The following is a 27085-nucleotide window of genomic DNA, read 5'->3' as shown; positions in this document are numbered from 1 at the left end:
ACTGTATCCCACCACTGAGCCCATAACAGCACCTCTGCGCAAATTAGAAAAAGATGGCCCTTCCTCAAGACAGCTTACTGTCATTTGCTACAAATATGTCCTAATGGGCTTACAAATCTATGACAGCTACAAAATGAGGGCTACCCCTCGAGTTGTGCAAGGGCACAGCCTGTGCACAGTAGCTCTGTCCATGCCCACCAGTGTCTGGCAGGTAGGGGATGTTCAGTAAAAACCTGCCGACAAGTTGTGTGAGGTCTCTCCGGCCGTTCCCAGAACCTCCCTGCAGCAGGACAGATTCAGGTTAGAGAATGAAGCTTCTCTTGTATCGAAATCTCATGGGAGAAGAGCCAGAGGCAAACAGGGGCCAAGGACTGACGATCTCATTTTCTCTCAAAGGCCATGAGACAAAAGCCATGCTGAACAACAGCGGCCCGCGGTACAAACGCAGCAAGATCGAGCGGCGCATGAACACAGACATCTTCTTCTGCATCGGGATCCTCTTCCTCATGTGCCTCACTGGGGCTGTAGGTATGGAATGTTCTGGAAAGGACAACCCCACAATCATCTTCTGTTTCTCTGGGCGAGTTGCTGCAACTCGGAGCCTCAGTTTCCTCATCTAAAGAAAGAAAAGCCTCAAAGAAAGCCTACTCCGTATTTTAACAGGGTGCCAATTAAGTACAAACGCAGACGACATTCTCCTGAAAGTAGTATGTACTCTAAATCTTAGGAAGAGCATCTATCATGTATCTGTCCAAGAAATACTTCCTGAACCCAGGCACCCCCTTGTCATGAAAGGGTAACGAGATGAATCAGTCACAGGACCGGTCCTCAAAGAGCAGGAAGGTCCTCATAGTCTAGTAGGAGGAAGTCCAACCTGAGAACAGAATCAGTAACACCATCTGTCCCACTCAGTGAGGGCGGTACCAGGTACTGTGCTCGTTTCCTAGTGCCACTGTCAAAAGTCAACACAAATTAAGTGGTTTAAAACAATGCTAGTTGATTCTGTTATAGCTGTAGGGTTCAGAAGTCCAAAGTCGGCTTCGCTGGATTGAGACCAAGGTGTCCTCAGGGCTGCAGATTCCAGGGGGAGAATCAGTCCCTTGTCTTCAGTTTCTACCGTCTGCCTGTGTTTCTCCCTTTGAAGCATCTTCTTTCATTTTCAAAGCGCATTACTCCAATTTCCACTCACACTTCCTTCTCCTTGTCTGTGGGAGTGTGGCCCTCTGCCTCCCTTTTATAAGGGCACTTGTAGTTCCATCATTGGGCCCACCTGGATAATCCAGGCTCTTCTTTCCTATCTCAAGATCCTTAACTAAATCACATCTGCAAAGTCCCTTTTGCCATCTAAGGTAGCACATTCACAGGGCCCAGGGATGAGGGCGTGGACACCTTAGGGGGCCATTATTCAGCCCACGACCGGGATTATGGGAGCATCAAGGAAGAAAGTCTCGCTGGAGCTGATTCCCAGATGCAGCAGGTGTTCACCAGAGGAGGGCGGGGACAGGAACAGGATGGGGCAGGCAGCTGTGAAAGGAAAGAGAGGTCACTTGACCCCAGGGGCAGCACAAGCAAAGCACAGCGGCAGGAAGGAGAGCCATGTTATGCAGAGGAGCGTTCGGCCACTTGGTGTGCCAAGAGCAAGGCCAAGGATGGAGACCTGATTAGAAATGGGCCGTGGCCAGGTTCTACGACGGCCAGGTGTAGACAGCTGTGGGAGGTGTAGACACGAGTGATCGGAGCCATTTCAGTAGATCCTCGGAGGGTAGGGGAAGAGGGGCCCTCACTCCTACCCACTCTCCCCCTCTATGGCTTAACAGTAAGGATGGGTCTCAGGACCCTAAAGGAGACCCCAAAAAGAAGCAGGGAGGATCAAAAGGGAGAACTCGTATGCTGAGTCCAGAACCCCCTGCCATCCCCACGCCAGTGAGCAGCTATAGCGTTTGCGCTTTACTTTTGTCAGAAATCGCACCCATCACTGTTTTTAAAAGACAGTGTCCAGGGAGCCCCCTGGTGGCCTAGAGGTTAGGATTCAGTGCTGTAACGGCTGTGGCCCGGGTTCAATCCCTGGCAGGGGAACTGAGATCCTGCAAGACATGAGGTGTGGACAAAATTTAAAAAGATTAAAGAAAGACAGTGTCCAAAGCTTAAGATCTTCCTAGGCCCACAGAGATTTTCTATGTCACCACAGTGAAGACAGTGGGATTCAATCTTGTGCGTGGCCTGGAGTTTTGAATGAATATGCTTCCCAGGTGTGTCTAGTGGCACTCCATGTGAGGGGCTCGTGGCTGGAAGGGCAGCACCCACATGGGACGGAAGCAGGCAAACCAGAAAACCAGCTGTTCGTTTTGTGGGCCATCCCTGTGTCCCCGGAAATTCTGGAGAACTGTCAGCTCTGCTTCGGGACAGGTTTTTCAGGGAACGTCAGACCTGGAAAGGACATTGGAGATCATCTCACTGCGTCTCCAGGGAAAGGAAGTGAATGATTAAAAGGTCACAGAGTTAGATGAGGTACAGGCCAACCAGAAGCAGCTTGGTAGATTGCCCAAGATAATAAATACGTGGAGAAAGTAATTGGGAGGGGCAGGATTCTATTCTGCCTGAGAATAACACAGGCCGCTGCTGGCACCGTATCAAACACAGCTCCCGCGGGAGGTGAAAGCTCTCGAATGAGCACCATTCAGGGTCATTTATCACATGTTTGCTTTAATTGTGTGAAGATGGTGTTTCTTTTTTATTTGCCCAGAATGTCCTCCCCAGGCTTTTCTGATCACCCAGTACCCACCTGGGCTTCAGAACCCCTCCAGGCCTCCTCCTCCATGCAGCCTGCTCTGACTTCTTTCACGGTCTGTAGTAACCCTTACTCTGTGCCTTACATTTGGCCCTTAACCTCACGTCTGTAAGTCTCCTTTCTTCTGCTGTATCTGATGGTATGTGACCCAACCTCCTGTGCAAAGAAGTATCTTAGGGGCAGGGTAGGAACCCCTATGCCTTTTATTCTCTATAGTCCCTGCCCTGGGGCCAAGAGCATCATACACATTAGGTTATCCTGTTCTCACAACAACCCCGTGGAGAAGGTATTATTACTAATCGAGAGATGAGGATGCTGAGATTCAGAGAGCTTGGTGCGAGGTGCACTTATCAATCCTCACTTGATGGGTGTTGTTATCCCCATTTGCAGTTAAGGAAACAGAGGGTTCGGTCTGCATCTGGTGCTGTCACTATGGGCTCTCGTAGTGTTCCAGGATCTGGCACCCCTCATGCTAGGTGGGATTTGTATCTTTCCATCGAACTCCCTGACTTGGTCGGGAACTCCTCAAAGACAAGAAGTAGGACCGACTCCTTCTTGAATTAAAAAATTTTGGATAAAGGGAGGGAAAGGAAGGAGGCAGGGAGGAGTGAGTGAACAGAGATATAGATGGACGGACGGACGGTTGGATAGATGGATGCATGGACGGGTGGACGGGTGGATGGGTAATTGGATGATTGATTGGATGGATGGATGGGTGGATGGGTGTGTGCATGGGAGAGAAAGAGGGACTAGGATACAGGTCTGTGAAGACTTCCCAGCCATGTACTTTCTACCACACAACTGAAAAAAAAAAAACTCATGCCCCTTTCTTGCTTTCCAACCCCTGAATAACAGGACTTCCACAAAATGTAAGTAATCCCCATGCTAGTCTCCTCTGGGAGGACAGACCTAATGCCTATTGAGAGATTGAAATGTAGTATATATGATGGACCACTTTAGAGCTAAATTAATACACACACACACACACACACACACACACACACACACACACACACACACACCTATGTTATATAGAAAAAGGATGGGTTCCTCCAAAGCACGCTCACTTCTGGCAATAGATCAGGGAAGGGCTGATGTAAGTGACCCATTTAGGATTAATGGGAGATTTTGCCTCATGCCTGGCTTTGCCTCCTCTTAGGTCACAGCCTCTGGAATGGAACCTTTGCAGAACACCCTCCCTTTGATGTGCCAGATGCCGAGGGCAACTTCCTTCCCCTTGCCCTTGGAGGCTTCTACATGTTCCTCACCATGATCATTCTGCTCCAGGTAGGAGGCCCTCTGTAACTTGGGACCCAGAAGACCCGTGGCCAATATCTGCACAACTTTGCAAACTAAAGAAAAATCAGCGCTGGCCCCGTGAAAGAACTAACTGGACTGAGATGGGGAAATGTTTATCGCTTTCTTATGGGTCTTTGAAAGTATTCACAACTGGGATTATGCCAGGACCAGCCCTGCCTTGTGGAGGGGACCTTGGCCTCAGATAATAGCAGAGGAAAATAGTTATCAGCATTTTCCATTTAAAAGTAAGATTATAGCAGTGATCCACGTGTGCCTGTCCCTCTGCCAGACCTAAACAGGTAAACCCTAGTGACCTGGGAACAACAAAAGACAATGCAGCACAGAGAACTACAGAGAACTTTCAGACCCCAAACACTGAGAGAAAGAAACCACAGGTTAGTGTTTTCTCATTTGAAAGTTTGAGATGGAAAAAGAGAACTGGCACTATATAGGAGGAAAAAAACAAAAACATAGAGCACCTACGAGGGACGTAAGAAAGGCAACGACTGTAGGTAAACACCTGCAGTGAAGTATAAAGAGACAGATTAAAAAAATCCTCAGGCTCTATAAGTAATCACAGTCTATGAAAAGATAAGGCAGGTTGTAGTTTTGTTTTAACAAAACCGCATCTATGTTTGGGTCCCTACAGTATTTGAGGGTGTTTCACTGTCCTCTTACTGATGATCCTTTTTCATTCATTAGTTCGTTCATTCATTGGGCACAGTAATCCTTTTAAAATGTGAGTGGGGTCATGCTGTCCTCTGCACTGAACCCTCTGGTGGTTTCACATCCACTCAACGTGAAAACTGAAGTTCTGACTGCAACCAACAAGGTCCTAGGTGATCTGGACCCTGACTCCTTTCTGGACCACGTCTCCAAGCTGTTTCCTGCACACTCACACACAGGCCTGCTGACTCTCACGCCCACCCTGCAAGCACCCAGCCACCCATGCGCTGCCCGGAACCCTCCTCCTCCCACAGATAACCTCACGCTCACACCCTCATTTCTTCAAGTCTCTGCGCAAAGGTCATGGCTTATGACCCACTCCCTCCCAGCCTTCACCCTTTTCACTTTTCTTTACACTTTTTCATGAGACTTACCGCTACCCAGTATCTATTTCTTTGTTTGTTTACTAGAATGTGAGGTTTTGTTCTGCTCACTGCCATTTGCGGGACCTAGAACGGCATGTGACACCTAAAGCACCTGATAGGTACTAGGTATTGGATCAGTGGGCAGTGGTCAACCATGAGTCTGAATAGGAAACAAACTTATGGTCACCAAAGGGAAAAGGGGGGGAGAGAGAGAAATTAGCAGTTTGGGATTAGCTGATACACACTACTATATATAAAATAGATAAACAACAAGAATCTACTGTGTAGCGTATTCAAAACCTTGTAATAAACGACAATGGAAAAGAATATATATATGTATATTATATACATAAAACTAAGTCACTTTGCTGCATACCTGAACCCAACACAACATTGTAAGTTAACTATCCTTCAGAGGTAGCTAGAGCTCCTTACCTCCTCCTGGCTCAGTCATTAAACAAGCAATGGTGAGTGCCTACCCCGTACTGGATATCTCTGGTTGAAGAAGGTGTATCTCTTTTTCAGATGACCCTAAGAATGCCAAGGGAGGCATGAGGTCATTAATCTTTAACTTCTCAGAGAAAGTCCACATGTGAGCTGACCTGAGCTTTCCATGAAATCCCTTTGCTACTCCCATCACCCAGTGAAGGTTCTGAGATGGGGGACCGGCCCGTTTTCTGATACGATGGGAATTGATCTCCCCACAGATACTGATCCCAATCTCCCTGTACGTGTCCATCGAGCTGGTGAAGCTCGGGCAAGTCTTCTTCCTGCACAATGACCTTGACCTGTACGATGAAGAGACCTATTTGTCCATTCAGTGTCGAGCCCTCAACATCACTGAGGACTTGGGCCAGATCCAGTACATCTTCTCTGACAAGACGGGGACGCTGACCGAGAACAAGATGGTGTTCAGGCGTTGTACCATCATGGGCCACGAGTATTCTCACCAAGAAAATGGTACGAGGGCTTCCAGGGGCTCCCACCCCTCTTCTAAAGGAATTGCCCCTGCTCTCCTGAGAGAATGATGATAAAAACCATTATCCTGGCTCCCAGCAGAGGCTGGGTGGCTCTGTGGGAAGTAGCTTCCTGCATCCCTGTGGCTTCCTTGTCAAAGATCAATGCTGTTCTTATCACTTGTAAACTTTCATTTGTTCACAAAGGCTATCAGTGATCTCCTGTGTGGTAGCCCTCCAGTCGGTTGATCTTTGGTGCCATTTACACACAGGATTTTTATCTGTCAGGAATGCACTGGGGAAGTGTCCAAATTATGTGCCAGTCATGTAGCCAAAGTTTAAGAATTTCTCACGTCCCCTTACCTGACAGGACAGGCCCAGGTGTAGGCACATGGTGAGATGTGATACATCCAGGAAGCGCCCTCCGTACTAACTGATCTCTTAGATGTTCACTGACGCAAGGCTTTGCCTTAGGGGATGTGGCTATAAAATGCCTGGACTGTCATCTTGCACAGACTGAAGGTGGCCGACAGAGCTGACTGATCCCCTCAGCTCCCTCCCCCGACAACACACACACACACACACACACACACTTTCTAACTAGGAGAAGAAACTCACAAGAGCAGCATTCATTCTTTTGAGTGGGAGGGATGGAGAAAGAGAAAAGATGTTTAATGGATGTTTAATATCCATTAAAGGCGGTCCAATCCCCTTTGCCACAGTGGTAACCATTTACATGGAGCTTCTAATCTCTTCTTAATAATAATACAGCTACCGCTACCAGTCCTTAGAGTATGCTAATCACTTTTATATCATTAAGTCTTCAAAACAACCCTGTGAGTTAGGTACTTTTTTATAACCCCTAATTGAGGAAAGAGAGGCATGGGTTATGCGAAGCGCGAAGTCACATAGCTAGGAGGTGGGAGAGCCAGGATTTGAACCTGTGCAACTTAGTTGCACCCCTCTTTCACCAGCTGAGGTAGCCAGCTGCCTACTCTTAGCTCCACCCCCAAAGTCTGGCATCTCCCCAACCATGATCTGGCCAAGGTGTGACTGGCGCAATAACGGGGTTCCTTTCCTGCAGCTAAGCGACTAGAGACCCCAGAGGAGCTGGACTCAGACAGTGAAGAGTGGACCCAATACCGGTGCTTGTCCTTCCCAGCCCGCAGGGACCAGGGACCAGCAACAATAAGGGGCCAAGGAGGGTCCCAGCCTCTGAGGAGCCAGAGTGCCCGGGCACGCATCCAGGGCCACTGGCGACAAAGGTCCAGGGGGCGCTGTGAAATCTCACAGCCCCCTGTGGCCTTCAGCAGCTCCATAGTAAGTCCCTGCCTTTTCCTTTTTGAATTGCTGGTGGCCTGTCTCGGGGAGAGAAGGGGGAGGGCTCTGGGGTATGAAAGAGAAAAGGGTGTATAAACCCTGAAGAGCTCTCAGAATGGCAGCTCTTGGTCTTGTATGTAATCTACACAGGTTTTTTGGGGCACGTACGATTCTTGTTAATTTCAAATGTTCAATGTTTAGAAATTGGGAGATTTCTAAATGGAATTGAAAAAAGTGTCCCCACTAAGCCGGCATTTCCCTGTGGCAGTAAGTGGTTTGAATGAAGAAGTCGGTGCTCAGCCTGGGCGTGCCGTCCTCAGTCCATCACTGTCCCTCACCCCCTCTCTCTGTATCCTCATCCCTGAGCTGAGTGAGGCCCAGCAGCATGTTCATTATGCATTTTTTCCAAAATACAGTTAAGAGGAAAAAGAAATATCTGACATGTCCACGTTTCTATAAAGTGGAAAAACAAAAGATGAGCCCGTAAGGCTTAGGTTTCAAGAAAAATGGGAGAAGGTATTTATTGTGATAAAGAGTCTTAAATTGTTATGATGCAAAGAACATCTCTGTCAAATTTACTCAGTCCACGTCACTCCCTTAGGCTAACTGCCAGGCCCCTAGGATGTTCAACTTTGCAACTTTGGGGCTTTCTGCATCTGGCCCCTCACATTTGATCCATTGGGATAGTTACCACTAGACGTCCAGGCAGCAGGTGAAGAAACTGAGTTCCTTCCCCAAGATGACACAGCATGCCCAAAAAGTCAAGGCCAGAACCAGGGCCTCTGACTCCCATCTCATCACACTTTCCTCTGCACCAGGCTCTTCCTCTGGGGAACACATCATCCAGAGTCTTCTGCACTTACAGAAAAGGCCTCAGGGAGCCCCAGGTATCTTGAACAAGACACACATACAGAGGGACTGAAAGTGCTATTATCCCATTATTAGAACATTAGATTTTCAAAATGATCATTTTGGTGAATTTCCTTCCAGTCTTTTATTTCCCCCACTAATACACACACACACGTGCACACACACAAACTACATATTTTAACATTTTTGCAGTCATAGTACACATAAATTATAGCTGCTGGGTTTTTTTCATCTGACATGATATCAAGAGCCTTTTCCACATTGCTACCTAGTATTCATTATCCAGGACTCTGTTTTCTGACTGTGACAAGAAACGCTGTGAGACTGTATGTTCTGGGTTGTGTTTATCTAACTTTAAGTAAGTACAAATTTAACTCTCTTATGTTATTATCGTGCACAGAAATGCAATAGTAGCAAGGAGAAAACAATAACAGTGTGTTAAGACATGTAATGCTTATAAAACTACAAGAAGAAGGATCCTTTTAGAAGATTTTAGGTTTTATTTTTCTTTTTGATTTTCCCAAATGAAGTAACAACAGGACATGCATATTGTCAAGTCTTTCCTTCTTTAATTTAATTCTGTCCCTTCTGAATGGAATGCCCTTCCCCTCAGTTCTTTACCTAAATATTTGGACAATGAATTCAGTGAATTCTCATTGGGCACAGGTAGTAAGTCTTGCACTACCAGTGTCTTTTGGCATCTTCCAGTTCTAGATACCGTGGGCATCCCGTGTGTCTGAGAATGTCTCCCCCAGGACACGGGGGTAAAAAGGAAGCTTTCCTGTGTACGTCTCATTTGGGATACACAGATGCATTGCCCAGCCGGACAAATCTCAGCAGCCCAGAAAAGTTGCAGCCCTGAGTCAGTCAGTATAACTTTCATTCGGGGCCCTTAGCTGATGGTCAGTGAAAGGGACACGTTAACTTATGAGCTGCCTCCAGATCCTGGATGTCATTGTTCTGCCCTGGCTGGCACATTCCAAGTCCAGTTCTAACTAAATGCATTTAGGATCAATAAGGAAATGGACACATAGAGTAAGACCCGACTCTTGTTGCCTGAGCAAGACAGGATGGTGATGTGTTCTCTTTATGAGCTGCTAACTATGCTGTTCTACAAGTCAGGCTGAAAATCTGGGGTCAGTGGGGTCAGCATCCTGGCTATGTGTTAGGGAGGGCACTGGGCCAAGGGTCAGGAAACACAGGCTCTGGTTTCAACTCTGCTGAGGCTTGCAGGGTGGCCTTATGCAACATGTTAAACCTCTCTCTTTCCCTGTTTCATCACCTGAAAATACGTTGCTTACAACTCTGACTGGCTGTCCTAAAAGTCAAATACCATGATGCTTGTGCTGACCAGCAAGGTCGCTGCCAGCTATGAATTCAGCACATTTGGGGCAAATGTCCCAGGTTCTCATCTTTGCTCCACCGTGTATTAGCTCCGTGACTTTGGTCAACTCACTGAGCTGGAAGCCTCGATGTTCTCACCTTGAAAAGGGATTATTGTTATGCCTCGTGAGTTGATTTTGAGGATTTAATTCTTAAAGCTCATGTGTTCTAGACAGATGGATAACTAATAGAAGTTTTAAATGACTTTTCTAAAGGAAAGCCGTCTGCCTTGGACAAATGTTCACATAACTGATGACAGGGAGGGGAAATGGGAGTTTTCATAAAACACAATGTCAAGCTCTCTCCCCTGAGATTCTGGGATATTTGGTCTAGGGTGAGGCCTGAGCATTCATGTTTCTATTTCTGATGATTCCAGTGAGCAACCAAGATTGAGAAACGCTCTAAGCATACCATCACTCCACTGGAAAATGGTCTTCATTTGGCTCAGACGGGCGCCTTGTACAGCCTGGGAGGCATTCGCTAAAGCGGGTGATGTATGTTGCCTTAAAGGGCTCTGACACTAACCACTCAGACACTCTCTGTGTCTGAGTGGCAGACCCTTGAGTGAGTCCATGGAGAACGTCCGTGGCAGCCCCGGGGGGGTGCCCTGGCTCCTGGCTCCCACTCACCCCCGCTTGGCAGGCTTTCTGTGTTGCTCCTCTTGTACCCGCCCGTCTGGCAACCAACCTCGTTGGGTAATGTCTTGGCAAAACCAGTGCTTTACCTTTCCTTTGTAAACTCAGCCAGAACTTGCCTCTGAAGCCCCAGGGATGCCAGGTCATGGCGGAGCACCCAACCCCATTCCAAAGAAGCCCATTGCTCTGAACCAAAAATAAAATGAACAATAACAACCACTACAACAAAAGCTGGCTTTTTTCTTTTACTACACAGATCAAGGAAGCATCTGTTATTGTTGTCTAATTGGCTGCTCTAAAATCTGTGGCTTTAGGGTGGGGTAATATTCTTAGGAAAGTGGTGAGTTCTGAGCCAGCATTTAATAGTCCTGCCGGAGGGAAAGTGAAATGCCTTTTCCCCCCTGGTCTGTAAGCAGACAAGATTGGAGTAGAGAGTCTTTGTTTAGACATGCCACTTGGAAAAATATTTTTGAGTCATCAGACCAAAGACTGCTTTCCTAATCATAAAGTTTGCATCAGGGCCGTTTAGGCTCCAAACCCCACCACCTCTCCCTTCTGTGGGCACGACCCCTCCCACCTGTCTAGAAAGAATGCAATAGAGGGAAGTAAAGGTGGTGTCTTTGGCCCTCTGCCTCCTTTCTTGAAACTTGGTCTTCCTTTCATTCTTGGGAAGATATTTGTGCCATACTTATAGTCTGCTCCGGGTTGACAGGGACAGCCCACGTGCACAAACTCCCACGGCAAGGTTAGGTAAGAGTCCTGATTTAACTAGTCAAGCACGCAAAATCTTTTAGTAAGTCATGTGACCACACAGGGCAAGAAATGGAGGAAGCCTGTCTCAGCTTTGCTTCCCTTAGCTCCCAGGGTCCCAAATAGGGGCACACAGCTGTGGTGACCCTTTTCACGGAACTGGTCTTACAAGATCTGGGATACTTCTTTCTTTTTTCTTTTTTTTTTTTATTGAACTATAGTTGATTTACAATATTGTATTAGTTTGTGGTGTATAGCAAAGTGATTCAGATAGATAGATAGATACAGACATATTCTTTTTCATATACTTTTCCATTATGGCTAATTACAGGATATTGAATACAGTTCCCAGTGCTATACAGTAGGACCTTGTTGTTTATCTGTTTTAAGTATAGTAGTTTCTATCTGCTAATCCCAAACTCCTAACTTATCCCTACCCACCCCCTTTCCCTTTGGTAACCATAAGTTTGTGTTCTATATCCATGAGTCTGTTTCTGTTTCATAAGTAAGTTCATTTGTATCATATTTTAGATCCACATATAAGTGATAGCATGTGGTATTTATCTTTCTCTGTCAGACTTACTTCACTTAGTATGATAATCTCAAGGTTCATCCATGTTGCTGCAAATGGCATTATTTCATTCTTTTTAATGGCTGACTTAGACACACACACACACACACACACACACACACACACACACATACACATACACACACACCTTCTTTATCCACTCATCTGTCGATGGGCATTTAGGTTACTTCCATGTCTTGGGTATTGTAAATAGTGCTGCTATGAACACTGGGCCGAATATATCTTTTTGTTTTGTTTTGTTTTGTGGTACGCGGGCCTCTCACTGCTGTGGTCTCTCCCATTGCGGAGCACAGGCTCCAGATGCACAGGCTCAGCGGCCATGGCTCATGGGTCCAGCCGCTCCGCAGCATGTGGGATCCTCCCGGACCGGGGCACAAACCCGTGTCCCCTGTATCAGCAGGCGGACTCTCAACCACTGCACCACCAGGGAAGCCCCTGTATATATCTTTTTGAATTAGAGTTTTCTCCGGATATATGCCCAGGAGTGAGATTGCTGGATCATATGGCAACTCTATTTTTAGTTTTTTAAGGGGCCTCCACACTGTTTTCCATAGTGGTTGCACCAATTTACATTCCCACCAACAGTATAAGAGGGTTCCCTTTTCTCCACACCCTCTCCAGCATTTGTTATTTGTAGACTTTTGATGATGGCCATTCTGACCAGTGTGAGGTGACACCTCATTATAGTTGTGATTTGCATTTTTCTAATAAGTAGCAATGTTGAGCATCTTTTCATGTGCCTATTGGCCATCTGTATGTCTTCTTTGGAGAAATGTCTCTTTAGGTCTTCTGCCCATTTTTAGATTGGGTTGTTTGTTTTTTTGTTGTTGAGTTGTATGAGTTTTTGTATATTTTGGAAATTAAGCTCCTGTTGGTCACATCATTTGCAAATATTCTCTCCCATTCCGTAGGTTGTCTTTTCATTTTGTTTATGGTCTCCTTTGCTGTGCAAAAGCTTATAAGTTTGATTAGGTCCCATTTGCTTATTTTTGCTTTTATTTCTTTTGCCTTGGGAGACTGACTTAAGAAAACATTGGTACGATTTATGTCAGAGAATGTTTTGCCTATATTCTCTTCTAGGAATTTTATGGTGTCATGTCTTATATTTAAGTCTTTAAGGCATTTTGAGTTTATTTTTTGTGTATGGTTTGAGGGTGTGTTCTAACTTCATTGATTTACATTTACATTACAGCTTTCCCAACACCACTTGCTGAAGAGACTGTCTTTTCTCCATTGTATATTCTTGCCTCCTTTGTCAAAGATTAATTGGCCATAGGTGTGTGAGTTTATTTCTGGGCTCACTCTACTGTTCCATTGATCCATATGTCTGTTATTGTGCCAATATCATGTTGTTTTGATTACAGTAGCTTTGTAGTATTGTCTGAAGTCTGGGAGGGTTATGCCTCCAGTTTTGCTGGTTTTCCCCAGAATTGCTTTGGCAATTCTGGGTCTTTTGTGGCTCCAAAAAACTTTTAGGATTCTTTGTTCCAGTTCTGTGAAAAATGTCATGGATAATTTGATAGGGATCACATTAAATCTATAGATTGTTTTGAGTAGTATGGCCATTTTAACAATATTAATTCTTCAAATCCAAGAACATGGAATATCTTTCCATTTCTTTGTATCATCTTCAGCTTCCTTTATCATTGTTTATTAGTTCTCAGCAGATAAGTCTTTCAGCTCCTTGGTCAGGTTTATTCCTAAGTTTGGTTTTGGTTTTGGGCTTTTTTGATGCAATTTTAAAAGGAATTTTTTTTTACTTTCTCTTTCTGATATTTCATTGTTAGTGTAAAGAAATGCAACAGGTTTCTATATGTTAAACTTGTATCCTGCTACCTTGCTGAAATCATTTATCAGTTTTAGTAGTTTTTGTGTGGAATCTTTAGGGTTTTCTATGTATAATATCATGTCATCTGCATATAATGACAATTTTACCTCTTCCCTTCCACATTGGATATCTTTTATTTTTCTTGTCTAACTGCTGTGGCTAGGACTCCCAATACTATGTTGAATAGAAGTGGTGAGAGTGGGCCTCCTTGTCTCATTCCAGATTTTAGCAGGAAGGCTTTCTCTGTTGAGTATTATGTTGGCTGTGGGTTTGTCATAAATAGATTTTATTATGCTGAGATATGATCCCGCTATACCCACTTTGGTAAGGGTTTTTATCATGAATGGATGCTGTGGGAAACTCTCTTCTTGCTAGGCCATTGAGTTTTTTTCCCTGGGGCTTCTGTCCCATTTGGGAAAAGCTTACCTTAGTAATCCACATGCTTCTATTTAAGCAAATATTTACTAATATTGAGCTCTCCCCGTTCTTGAACCAAACTCAATATCATCAAGGCCACAACCTCATCAAGGGCAAAAACATGACTGCCCTAAATAATACTTCAGCCTTCATCTCCCCAACAACTGGGAAAGTTTGTTTCGACAATAGCAACACAACCACGTGGCTAAGTATTCAAAAGGAACCAAAGGGCAAATGAAGAGAGTAAGCCTCCCTCCCTCCTCTATTCCCCACCACCTCAGAGACAACCATTATTTGTATATTTCTGTGTCTTTGCCAGAGGTGCCGTATCTATATAGAAGCAGGCAAGTGGGGTGTACACACAAACACATCCTTTCCCACAAACAGAAGCATAGCATACACACTGTTTTGGACTTTGGACTTTTTTTTAACCTAATGAATCTTGGGGAATATTTCATATATGTAGACAAATTGACAGATATTCAATAGAGAGCCACTTCATCCCATTTTTAATGGCTGTTAGAATTTGTTGGATGGTCGAGCCATCACGTTTATACATGTATGTAAGTTTTTCTATGGTATTCTTAGAGCATAACTGCTAAATTGAGATTGTGTGCATTTTTAAATTTTTGATTGATACTTCTCAAGTGGTTGTACGAGTTCAGACACCCACCAAAGCAAATAGAAGGGTCTGCCTCCTCCCCTTCTTCCAAGTCTTTGTATTCTCAGTGTCTACATTTCTTTAGAATAGCTTTTCATTTATTGTCGGTCGGTCAACAAATACTAAATAATATAGCAAGTACTGTTCTAGACACTGGGGGAGTAAAGTCTAATGGGGCATTGTTCCTGATTTCAGGCACTTACAGCCCAGTGAAGGGGCAAGAACCCCAGTGCCTACAGGACACTGCTCTCAGTGCTGGGGTGTATGGGTGCAGAGGTGCTATAGGAGCCCAGGAGAGGTGCACCTACATCAAACTAGGCATCAGGGGGCTTCCTGGAAGGGTTAGCATCAGAGCTGAATTTGAGACAAAATTTTAAAGGTTAACCAGAGCAAAGAGAAGAGACCATCTAGTGGGGAGAGTGCATGTTGTTTTAGGGGAGACATTCTGCACAAGCAAATGGAGACTTGGGGTTCCAAGGAATGGCTGGAATAAGAGGCACAGGTCGGAGAGAGGCGATCGAGGAGATAGAGACATGGGAGGAACCAAGCCACAGAGTTTGCTTCCAGGCCTATGCACCAGGGTTCCTGTTCATTTCCACCGCTGGCTCTGTGGGTTCCCATGGCAACAATCTGCTGCACCCAATTAGTGATAGTCACCAGTGTGACCATGAGTGAGCCGTCACTAAAACTGAGAGGAGAGTAATGGAATGGAGCTTGGCCTTCTTCTCCCAGCCTTCCATGCAGAACACTCCCCAGTCAGAGAGGGAGCGGGCTATATCTATAGGGCAGCCCTAGAGCCTAGAGCCTTGCTACTCAAACTCTTGTCCTCGGACCCCCAGCAGGAGCACCACTTGGGAGCCTGTAGAAATGCAGACGCTCAGACCCCACTCCAGAACTGCTGCATCAGTATATGCATTTAAATAAGACACCCAGCTGATTTGTGTATATGTTAGAGTTTGGGAAGTGCTGGCATCGTGTTTAAGGGTTTGGGTTTTGGCATCAGCAGAACTGGATTCAAGACCCAGCTTTTTAATTGACTTTGGAACCTTAGACAAGTTACTTATCTTCAGTGAGCCTCATTTGCCTCATAAATAAAATGGGAGAATGATAGTAGCTATTTTGATGCTGTTATAATGATTACATGATGTACATGGAAGCACTTACCAAAGCCCATGACTTTGCTATAAATTGTCAATAGATATAATCTGATGATAATAGGAGGATCCTTGAGGATGTGGTGTGAGGCCAGAGATCACCTTCCCCAAAGAGGGTTTATCTAAGCTTCGGGTGTTCTGCAATAGAAAGAAATCCAACCAGTTGGGTGCCCAGCTGCCACAAAGCTCTAATCTGAGCAACTGGTAGCCCCACAAATGTATATTTCTTTTCCTTCAGAGAAACAGACTAGCCAAAGGGCCCGGAGGGGGTTGGGGGCACTGTTTTCTCTAAAAGCGTCCTACATGCCAAGTTCCTAAATGTTAATGAACCGGACAGCAAACCAATGGGCTGTGGATGAAGGGAACCACGAAGAAGCTTGCCCTGCAGAAACAAGTCTGCGTGCCTGGATGAAGCTTCCCTGACATCTGCCGCTGACACCTGCAGGCTGGGCCTGCTGCCAATGCCAGAGAGAAGCAGGCCCTTTGCAGAACTTTTTGTGTGTGTGCATTGCTATATGATTGGGTAGAAATATACTAAATAAGAGTTTTAACAAAGAGCCCCCATGGGTTAATCAGCGGTGAGGTAGCATGGTGTCCTAGACAGGAGTCAGGCAACAAAGGTTCGAGTGAGTGCCTACAGGCTGGCAAGCACCAGGGACACATCACAGTCTCTGCCCTCATGGCACTTAAGAGACTAGAGAGTAATGGACATGCAATACCTAACCGTTAAATCATTTTAACTGTGTCACCGTTTGGAAATACATAATGCATAGCTTGGAGCAAAGCGGTGTGCTGTCAGAGGCCGGAGTCAGGTGGTGTGAAAACTGTCCTAGTTCTGACTCTGATTCAATGTGCAATCTTGGGGGAGTTCACTACCCTCCTCCCTGGCACTCAGTTTTAGCATCAGGAAAATAGGGGATTTGGCCTTGATGACCTCTAAGCTTGTTCCCAAGTCTGGGTATCTTTGGTAAGGGTTAAAAGCATCCCATTCATGTACCCCTGCCAAAAAAAAAATGAAATCTACTTTCTGAAAAAGATCCCCATAATCCCCTTTATAATCTCATGGACTCCCTGCTGAGCCCTAAGGATTAGATATATAAGCCCGTCAGTTGTATTTGGGATCCCAGACACTAAAGATGCCAACTGTCAGCAAGTATCAAAGGCCACTTCCTTCTCATGGGAGATCTTGCCTGGCGTGGAGGTTAAAGAGCATGAATTCTAGAGTCGGACTATCTTGAATCAACTTGCTGTGAGACCTTAGGCCAGACATCTAATCTCCCTGGGCAGCCGTTTCCTCGTTTGAAGTGCAGAGGTAACTGGGAGAATAATAGTACTCAATAGATAGTGTGCTGTGGGGATGCAGTGAGATAATGGATGTACCCAGAACATAAGAAACACTCCACGAAATGGAACTGTCACTACTATTATCAGAAATTGGCTCAGGGCTTCCCTGGTGGCGCAGTGGTTGAGAGTCCACCTGCCGATGCAGGGGACACGGGTTCGTGCCCCGGTCCGGGAGGATCCCACATGCCGCAGAGCGGCTGGGCCCGTGAGCCGTGGCCACTGAGCCTGCGCATCCAGAGCCTGTGCTCCGCAACGGGAGAGGCCACAACAGTGAGAGGCCCGCGTACCGCAAAAAAAAAAAAAAAAAAAAAAAAAGACATTGGCTCAGAGTTCCGTGAGTGATGTTGGCAAACTGGATGGACCCTGGAACCTGGTTAAAGGAGTACACACGGGAGCATTCATAAGGGAACATAGCTACTTTACCACGACCACAGAAAGGAAGACCCTAGGTTCACAGTCAAGGGGTCTGACATCAGTTCTGGCTTTAATGACTCCTTGGGTGACACTGGTCAAGTCAGACATCTCTCTGGGTTTCAGTTAAGTTGGGGCTAGTTTCATCTCAACTTGGGACTGTGAGAACCCAGTGAGATCACATAACTGACATTGTTGGAAAGGTAGGATTAGCTCCATCACTGTGAGTTCCTGCTATGACAACTGTACTCAGAGGCAGGGAGGATGGATGGTTCCTGCTCCTTCCTAAGCTTTCTGAAAATAGGGTCACTGTATGGTATGGACAGCCCACCATTACTTATTACAGGGCAAGGAAAGGGAATGCAGACTGGATGCGGTTTTACTCGCACTCTTCCTTTTAATGAAAAGGCTTTTTTCTGGACACTGTCCTCTTAAGATGGTATCAACAAGTTGGAAGTGTAGGCGTTGGCTCTGGGAAAGCCCTCCAAATGAAGGTCAGAACTCTTTACAGTGTGAGCTCCACCCGCAGTCCACTTCCCCGATCAAGCTGTGCTGTTGGAAAAGCCGACTCTCATCCCTCCAGCCATCCAGCACCTCCACGTCAGTCTGGGTTTCCTCCCCTGTGGCTCTCGCCTGTGCCAGCACTTCCAGGGAGGTGAGAAGCTGACTTCTGGAGTCACTGCACTTGGTAGTCAGAGAGGACACAGTCTGAGGACTCTTTCCCCACAGGCTGTTTTTCATCTCAACTTGGGTTCTTGTTCGTAAAACTTGCTAGCTTGTTGGCCCTCGGTCTTCACTCTGCACGAATCAGTCAAGATTCGTCAGTCCATCGTTTCCAATCATTGACTCTCTTCTAAACTTTAATTAACCTGTGAACTCTGAACATGGATCGAAATGGCTTTTTGCGGAATGGCTTTTGTCATATCTGTGAAGAGCTAGTGTTTATTGAACTTCGGCTTCAAACAAAGCAATCTTTGGAGTTACAGAAGATACAACTTCATGGAAAAGGCAGTCTCTTGTCTTTCAGCCTCTTGGTTTATCTCTAGAGAGATTAAACATGGACTTAAGAAAATTGAGTTTAAAATATAGGTCAATATGTAGTGAATTCTAGAGGGATGGCAGAAGTGGCAACTTCTACAAAGATGTGGAAAAATTGGAAATCCATGAGTCAGATCCAGCCCACAGGTTTTTTAAAAAAGAAAAGAAACAAGACACAGTTCTCACATCGTCTCTACTTTATCTTGAAAAATCCAGAGATTTGGCAAAATGTTCCAGCCCTGGAGCCTGTTAGTAGCAGAGCAGTCGCCCCCTTTTAGAGGGGGTGGGACTTGCCAGGTCTCACAGCCCCCCATCCCATAGTGTCCTCAACCGTACCTTGGCCAGCTTGCCTCATTCACCTTACCCTGACTCCTGTGCACATTCTGCATTCAGGAGCCTGTTACTGTGGCTCAGAAGACAGAGAGCTCACTGTGGGCTGGATCAGATCTCATGGACCCGTGGAGTTTTCATGGTTACTGATGTCTAGGTAGGATTTGGGTAGACAGGAGAGGACTTCACACAGGGTGTGACCAGAGGCATAGGAGGGGAGTATACCCCCAGGAGGCAGCAGACAGACCACCCGGCCTAGCTGAGGGTCCACAATGCAGAGTGGTGGGAATCAAGAGTGGAAATGCAAATGGGAAAGAATTTAGGTGCCAGACTGAATTGATCGTGTTTACAATGAAGATCTCCCGGAATTTTTTCAAGCTCAAGAATACCTTGAGGGAAATAGTATTTTTAGGAGGATGAATGGGTGATACATATGAAGGGTTTGAAAGAAGAGAAGTGAAAGGCAGCCACCTCACTTTAGAGGCTGATGCAGAAATCCAAGCTGGAGGGCTAGAGGGTCTGCGCTTGGCTGGAAACATCAGGAATGAGGGGAAATGGCGGGGAGACCCTGTGGGGAAAGAACTACCAGAGCCTATAACTGATGGGCATGTGGGGTTGAGGGAAAGGGAGGAACCAAATCACACTCTACAATGACCAGGCCCAGGGGAGGCGGGGAGACGTGCTGGACGCAGGATCGCGGCGGGGGGGACTGTATCAGCCTTTTCCAGGCATGAAAGGATCTGCCGGAGGGGGCTTTCCTCCCCAGTCCCTTCAGGAGACTCTGACCCGGGCCTTTCTCTCCCAGGAAAAAGATGTGACTCCGGATAAAAACCTCCTGACCAAGGTACGAGATGCAGCCCTGTGGCTGGAAACCCTGTCAGACAGCAGACCTGCCAAGCCTTCCCTCTCCACCACCTCCTCCACTGCTGACTTCTTCCTGGCCTTAACCATCTGCAACTCCGTCACGGTCTCCACGACCGCAGAGCCCCGTCAGAGGGTAAGGACCGCTGATGGTAAGGTGGGATGGATGAGAGGAGGGCGAGGGGCGAGGGCGGAAGCCCTGCACAGGGGGACAAGATACTTGGGTCCTAGCCACACTGTCACCATTTCATCACTGTGAGACCTTGAACAGAGCTCTTAGCCTCTCTGGGCCTCAATCTCCTCCTTTTTTAAATAAAATATTAAAAGTTCCATATGAGCTCTTTATATAGATCTCACATTTTTGTGTCTGTCTGTCTGCAGGGTAGATGTTAAAAGTTAATATTTACTGAGCACTTGCTCTGTGCCAGGCTCCATGCCACACATGTCACCTGCACTATCATTTAATCCTCACAGCCCAACAGTCCTGGGAGGTATGTCTTTGGATTTAACAAGTGAAGAAACAGTGGCGTGGCTCAGAGAGCTTGAGGAACTTAAGGAAGGACGTAGGGTGAATACACGGCAGAACGATCTGTACGATTCTGTAGTGATATCACGGTATAGTGGTATCTGCTTTTTAATGGAGGGTTAAAAAAACAATTAACACCATGTGTGAAGTTCTGCCAGTTTGGAGATAGTGCACCTGGATGGCCACTCATAGGACGTTATACTCTGAATTATTTTTCAGTACAGAAGATAGATTTACCTTCGATTATCCACATACTCTCACCCAAGCTCCCTTGTAAGTGAAAAATAAGAATAATTGGGTGTTACAACATGTGGCCACAAAAATCAAGAAGAGCGTTCATCCAGGCACCAAACCAGAGCCCCCATTATTACACCCAGATTCTAAACTACCCTGAAAAGTCGGCAAGTAATCAGAAGTCTTCAGGGAGTTTGGGGAACGCAGGAAGCATTATCTGAGCAATTCTCCCTATTTTCAAGGGAGAAAGCAGTACCATTTGGGGAAGGACAGCATCCAGTTCTCAATTTGCACGTCAGTGGGGAGGCTTTAGCTGGCAGGTAGCTCAAGAGCCCAATCCCTGGAGTCAGACAGACCCAGGCTTGAGACCCAGCTCTGCTATCTACACACTGGGTGATCACAACCAGTTTACCCTCTTTATGCCTCAGTTGCCTCATCCAGAAATTGGGATAATGATAGGATCCCCTAGCATCGCTGGGAGGATGAAGTGAGATGCTGCGTGCAAAACTAAAGCAGACAAGGCGATGATAAGGGTGCAGGGCATGTGAACCCCTACTGTGAGTCTGGCTTTTGTCTCCTTTGCTTTGCCCATGATCAGAGTGGGATGGTCATAAGATAGAGGAAAATGAGTATCGCCAATCCCTAGGAAGTCAGGGCTGGAAGGAAACCAATGGCCTAACTCCCTCATGCTATAGGTGGGTAAACCGAGGCTCACAGAGGGGAGAAGACTTGCCCACCATCACTGAAGGCCCACCTAATTCACTGATTGCAAAATGAGATTCATAAGACAGCTTGATAGTTTTCCCAACCTGGAGAGTCACGGTCTCCTTCCCTCCTCTACCACAAGGTCACAGTGCCACCCTCGACCAAGGCTCTGGTGACATCCCTGGAGAAGATTCAGCAGCTGTTCCGCAAGTTGAAGCTTTCGAGCCTCAGCCAGTCATTCTCGACCACCACACCCTCCGACGTGGACCTGGGGGAGAGTTTGGGGGCCAACATGCCCACCACGGACTCGGAAGAGAGAGACGACGCGTCTGTGAGCAGTGGCGGCTACTCCACCGACGGCGGCTACAGGAGCAGCACGTGGGAGCAGGGTGACATCCTGGGGGTGGGTCCGGGTGCCTCCCTGGAGGAGGTGCTGCAGGACCCGGCCCTCAGCCTGGCCGGCCCCGAAGTCTGTTACGAGGCCGAGAGCCCTGATGAGGCTGCCCTGGTGCACGCTGCCCGTGCCTACAGCTTCACGCTGGTGTCCCGGACGCCCAAGCAGGTGACCGTGCGCTTGCCCCAGGGCACCTGCCTCACCTTCGATGTCCTCTGCACCCTGGAGTTTGACTCTGTCAGGAAGAGGATGTCCGTGGTCGTGAGGCACCCGCTGACCGGTGAGATCATCGTCTACACCAAGGGTGCCGACTGCGTTATCATGGATCTGCTGGAAGACCCAGCCTGTGGTGAGTCCACCCCACCGGGTTCCAAGAAGAGAGGGCTTATTTAACAGGCGGCGTGGATGGTAACCAGGGGCTCAGGTTATAGTGTCACTCAGTCCGGCAGGTCCCAACTGGAACACAAACCCTCAAGATGCTCTCCACAAAGCAGCTTGCTTTCCACGTCTCCACGACCTGGAGGATGACAGAGCTCATTATGAACTTATTAAAGGCTTTGTCTGGGCAGTCTTGTCATAGAGGAACTTCTTTAACTTTATTTATCCCAGTTTCTAGTTTTCCAAACTCATTTAAAGATGGACTCTCCATACACAATTTTTTTTTTCACCAGGACACCCATTAACATACCCTAGAACACGCTGTGGTCCTAACTCTTAGTTTTGGAGAGAAGCCAACTGAACCCAAAGAGGGAAGTGACTTAAAAGAGTGGTCCCAGCTAACTAGTGGTAAATCCTATGTGGAGGTATCCTGAATCCCAGTTCAGGGCTCTTCCCATGCTGCCAGAATTCTGCATCAGGCTCGGTTCACTCTGGGAAGCCTCAGGTGGTCCTCTTTATCATGCCTTTCCCCAGCCTCCCCCAAACAGATTTTCATAAACTTGCTCCAAGCCAGAAAAATGTTCCAAAGTCCCTACATATCAGTGTCCAATTTTGGAACAGCATGAATTAGTGTGCAGCCGCTTCCTGATTGCTAGCAAGGAGAAGACCGTTATGGGGCTGTGATTCTCCCAGGGTAGTAGATTCTAGCCAAGCTTTAGAATTGCCCAGGCAGCCCTGTGCCTCCTGAATTATCAGCTATGGATGAGAGCCAAGAGGATCATGGGGGTTGATGAGTGTTTTGAAGGGGAAGGGAGCTAATTAAGTCTCTTCACCCCCAGACTCTGGCAGACAAGTGAATTCAGTGTTTCCGAGTCAAGGGTGCCACGGCATTCTATCCCCGGGCAACAGCCTTCCACACTGCCCTGGAGATGTTTCTTTCTCTGTTCCTCACCTGATTCCAAAATGGATTACCGATGCCTCCGATAAAAAATACATAGACAGTGTTACTATAAGATTTGCGAAGCAAAGATTTCAAAAAGAGGGGGAAAAAATAACCTCAGGGTTTAATATATTTACAGTGTTTGAACATTCAATTTGACCCTGAGGTTCCTGGTAGCCTGAGCAAAAATGTAAACTCAAAGGCACACAGGTAGAAGGCAAAAGGTGTTTAATCTCGGGAGCTGATGTCTTTGAAAATAAAATATTGTAGATAGTGCTCAAAAAGATAAGGTACAGAGACTGTTGTTAAGGTACCAGGAAACCAGTAGCATCTGAAAAATGAGAAAATAATCTTTGAAGGGATTTTTATACTGCATAAAAGCAGCCTTAGAATAGTATCATGGAGAAAGTGAGAGCTTTGTTGGACTTCCTTATACTTATCATACTGTTAAGAATTGTACTTTTAATTTTGCATCATATGGAGGGATGGACAAAGTGCACAAAATCTGTTTACCGCTTAGGGCTTCTGAAGATCTCAGTCCAGCCCTGGTAAAGAAGGATTCAGAAGCTTCCTCCAAGCTCACATTTACAAAGTGCTGCTACTGATTAGTGATGTCTGTGACATCTTAGATAAAGGAAGCGGTGATTGCATCAATCCTGCCCCACAACCACCAGCCCAGGCTGAAAAATTCTTTTTTCTCTGATAGATCAAAGTACTGGAATTTCAAAAGAAACAGATAAATTTCTTCTAAGAGAATCGTATTATGTAGGACTTCAAAAGGGGGACTTTGAGCAACACAATGAAATATTTTTCACACTAGATTTATAGGAATCCAAAAAATACTTTTTCTAAGCCTAACTCGGCAAACCCAGTATGGTGAGGGACTTAGTAATGAGATTCAGGTCTGTAGCCACCCTGGAAGCAACTTGCTATAAGGACTAAAGTAGATGACGGAGAAGGTGATGGATAGTATCTCTGAGACTTAGCAAACTGGTCATCCAGGGCTAAACTAGCCACATGGAAAACTCCTTAGGTAACAAGAAACACTCAGACTTCTCGTCCCCTGATTCAGCAGGCCTTCAACCTGACCTGCGAATTATTGGTTTAAGTTCCCTGGTGGTTCTGATGCAAACAGATGTTTGGGTTATCCATGCTTTTTTTTTTTTTTTGCCTCACATCATGCAGGATCTTAGGTCCCTGACCAGGGATCAAACCCATGCCCCCTGCAGTGGAAGCACATTGTCCTAACCACTGGACCGCCAGGGAATTCCTGCAAACAGGCATTTGGGAACAATACCTGGAACCACCTACCTTCCCTAAATAGTACTTCTCTCAGCCAGACGTTGGATGATCAGATAGAGCAGACAATTTAAGGACCCGCGGAGTTACCGCCTTCCAGGGCAGCCTGGGAGAGCTGTTCCATGTTTACGGGGGGGGCGGGGGTATGAGGGAATTCCTCCTCTAAAGATGCCTGAGTGTTAGGAACGGGATCCCTAAGCAATTGCCCACGACCTCATGGGGGATAATGACTATTTGACAGCGACTGACGCTGATGTGGAAAAGAAGGTGAGGAAAATCCGAGCCCAGACCCAGAGGCATCTAGACTTGTATGCGAGAGATGGCCTTCGAACACTGTGCATCGCCAAGAAGGTGAGAACAAGTTCCACGCTTAGTGGCTGAAAGGCCTCGACCCTGCTTCTGTCTTTTCTATTTCTTTTTTAGAAGATCCTCAATGTTGGTTGTTTTAATATTTTCAAAATTAGCTCTCCTGACCACAGAGACCCATGACTTTGACAATTTTGCTGGGACAAAAATCTGAGTGGGAAGGTTCCTTATTAGTGTGGCTTTGTGGTTCCTTGCTTTCCATTGTCTATGTAACTGATGACCTATAACTCATAATTTTTTAATGTTATAATTTTGCCTTCAAATATCCTTTGAACATTTGCATTATTTGTCTAGATTTGGAATTGGGGAGATTTTATGTGATCACATACAAATCTAGATTTCTGGTTTCTCTTGAAAGTGCAGAGGATCTGGAAAACTGGATCTCCATTCTTGAATAGCTACAAATAGCTAGAGCCATGTAGCAGCTGATCCCTTTGATGAAGGATATATTCTGCTGTGTTCTGGGGTTGGTCATGTTTCCTACCATTCCCGATTGCATTGCCCTTGTCCCAGCTATAGTCAAGTAGATTACCCACCTTATGCCCTTCAGGTCTCTCACTTTGCTGCCCCTACAGGAAAGGAGGCAAAGAGCTATGAATCCCAGAGCTGGGGCATCTAATGAGGCACCTAAAATCAGGGGAGCTATGATGGGCATACATTTCAAGATGGCTAGAAGTGGCTTCTTCTCCATAAATCCCCAGAGCTCTTCATCTCTTTTGTAGGTGCTTAGTGCACCATAAAGTTTAAGAGCACCCGCTTTAAAGCCAGACCTACCAGGAGACAAGTCCCAATCTCACCACGTATCTGTGGTGTGACCTTGGGCAAGTTTCTTCACCTCTCTGAGTTTGGGGATGTTCTTATCTGTAAAAAGGTGCTAGTGTTCCCTACCTCATATAATTGTCAGGGACATCAACTAAGATAACACAGGTACAGCACCTGGGACAGTGACCCGCATTACTATTCTATAAATTGTAATTATATCCTTACCACCTTCTATTTTTTATTGACATTATCTATTCCTATTTTGCCTCCTCTGATGAGACTCTTCTTCCTTGAGAGCAAAAGGCCTACCTGTGTCCCCTTGGTTTTCCCTACAGTGCCGCGCACAGAGGGAAAATTAAAGAATAGTTGATGCTTGAAGGAAAGAGTCATTCATTACTATAAGAGACAGAGAGGGGCTTCCCTGGTGGCGCAGTGGTTGAGAGTCCGCCTGCCGATGCAGGGGACACGGGTTCGTGCCCCGGTCCGGGAAGATCCCACATGCCGCGGAGCGGCTGGGCCCATGAGCCATGGCCACTGAGCCTGCGCGTCTGGAGCCTGTGCTTCGCAACAGGAGAGGCCACAACAGTGAGAGGCCCACATACCGCAAAAAAAAAAAAAAGAGACAGTGAGGATATAATGCCAACAGAGGGGTCTAAAAGTGCTCTGGACTCCAGATATGCCCTCTAGTTGGATTCTTTCAGCCACTGGGCACCCCCAGCAGCTAGTGGAATGGTCTACCAGGCTATGCAAGATCTGGATGCTTCTCACCTTTCCAGCCTCATTGCTGGTCCTCTCCACCTGGCTTTCCATCCTTAAGCCAACTGGTAAGTTCAAGGGACAGAAAGAAAGCCACGTCCATTGCTATTTCATGGCCTTTGAACTTACCCCTCCCCGTGACAGAAGCCTTCTCGTCATTGGATCTCAGCCAACATGTCACCTTGTCTAAGGGACCTGACGATCCAAATGAAATAACCCCTCTTCCCACAACTATCCCCCTACCCTGTCGTACGCCGTCATATCACCCTCTTTGTTTTCTGTATGGAACTCCTTGACATGATCCATTCTTTTAAATTATTCACTTGGATCATGTCTCTCACCCTCCACTAGCACATAAGCCCAGGCCTGTAGGATTCTTGTCTGTCTCGATCACTGGTATATCTCCGGTGACCAGAGCATCACAGGGGCTCAACAGAAGTTTGATGATAATGGAACACGAAGAGCCAATCCTTCATCAATTTAAGACCCAAAAAAAAAAAAAAAATTGAGGGAAAAGCCCCATCTAATTGTACAGTGAAGCTCAAACTGGCCCGTAGGAGGCCCAGCACATAGGCAGGGGGAGGGAGTCACCCAGAGCTGTGAACAAGCCTCTTCTTTTTGCATAGATCTTAAGTGAAGAGGACTTCCAGAGATGGGCCAGTTTCCGGCGTGAGGCTGAGGCGTCCCTCAACAACAGAGATGAGCTTCTCTTGGAGACAGCACAGCACCTGGAGAACCAACTCATCTTACTCGGTAGGTAAAAATAAGTTATCATTACATTTTTAAAAAGGAATGCTGCAAGCTGGAAAGGGAGTTCTTGGCCTTGATTCTGACACTGCTTCAAATGTGTCTCAATTAGGAACCTCCCTGGGGTGCCCTTCCAGGCATTTGGCGCCAATGGGCTGTGCCGATATCCAACCCAGACTCCATGCGCAGCTTCCTGAGGATGCCCCAGGAGCATTCCTGCACTCCCTGCCGGATGAAGCCTGGTTGCTTC

General features: G+C 46.5%; 1 protein-coding gene across 2 annotated transcripts in view; it reads left to right on the top strand.

Annotated features, from left to right (window-relative positions):
• ATP10B (ATPase phospholipid transporting 10B (putative)) overlaps positions 1 to 27085 on the top strand; it is a 360931-nt gene that overhangs the window by 290018 nt on the left and 43828 nt on the right. For both annotated transcript variants that reach the window (XM_073802772.1, XM_073802773.1), the window contains 8 exons: positions 397 to 528; positions 3948 to 4075; positions 5886 to 6138; positions 7219 to 7454; positions 19673 to 19864; positions 21336 to 21936; positions 24446 to 24555; positions 26715 to 26841. In XM_073802772.1, the coding sequence (XP_073658873.1) occupies positions 397 to 528; positions 3948 to 4075; positions 5886 to 6138; positions 7219 to 7454; positions 19673 to 19864; positions 21336 to 21936; positions 24446 to 24555; positions 26715 to 26841 (1779 nt within the window). The remainder of the gene's footprint in view (positions 1 to 396; positions 529 to 3947; positions 4076 to 5885; positions 6139 to 7218; positions 7455 to 19672; positions 19865 to 21335; positions 21937 to 24445; positions 24556 to 26714; positions 26842 to 27085) is intronic.

This window comes from Tursiops truncatus, chromosome 3, assembly GCF_011762595.2.
Source record: "Tursiops truncatus isolate mTurTru1 chromosome 3, mTurTru1.mat.Y, whole genome shotgun sequence".
Classification (NCBI taxonomy): domain Eukaryota; kingdom Metazoa; phylum Chordata; class Mammalia; order Artiodactyla; family Delphinidae; genus Tursiops; species Tursiops truncatus.
Note: the sequence above shows the minus strand (reverse complement) of the source record. Positions and strands in the feature narration are given on the sequence as shown.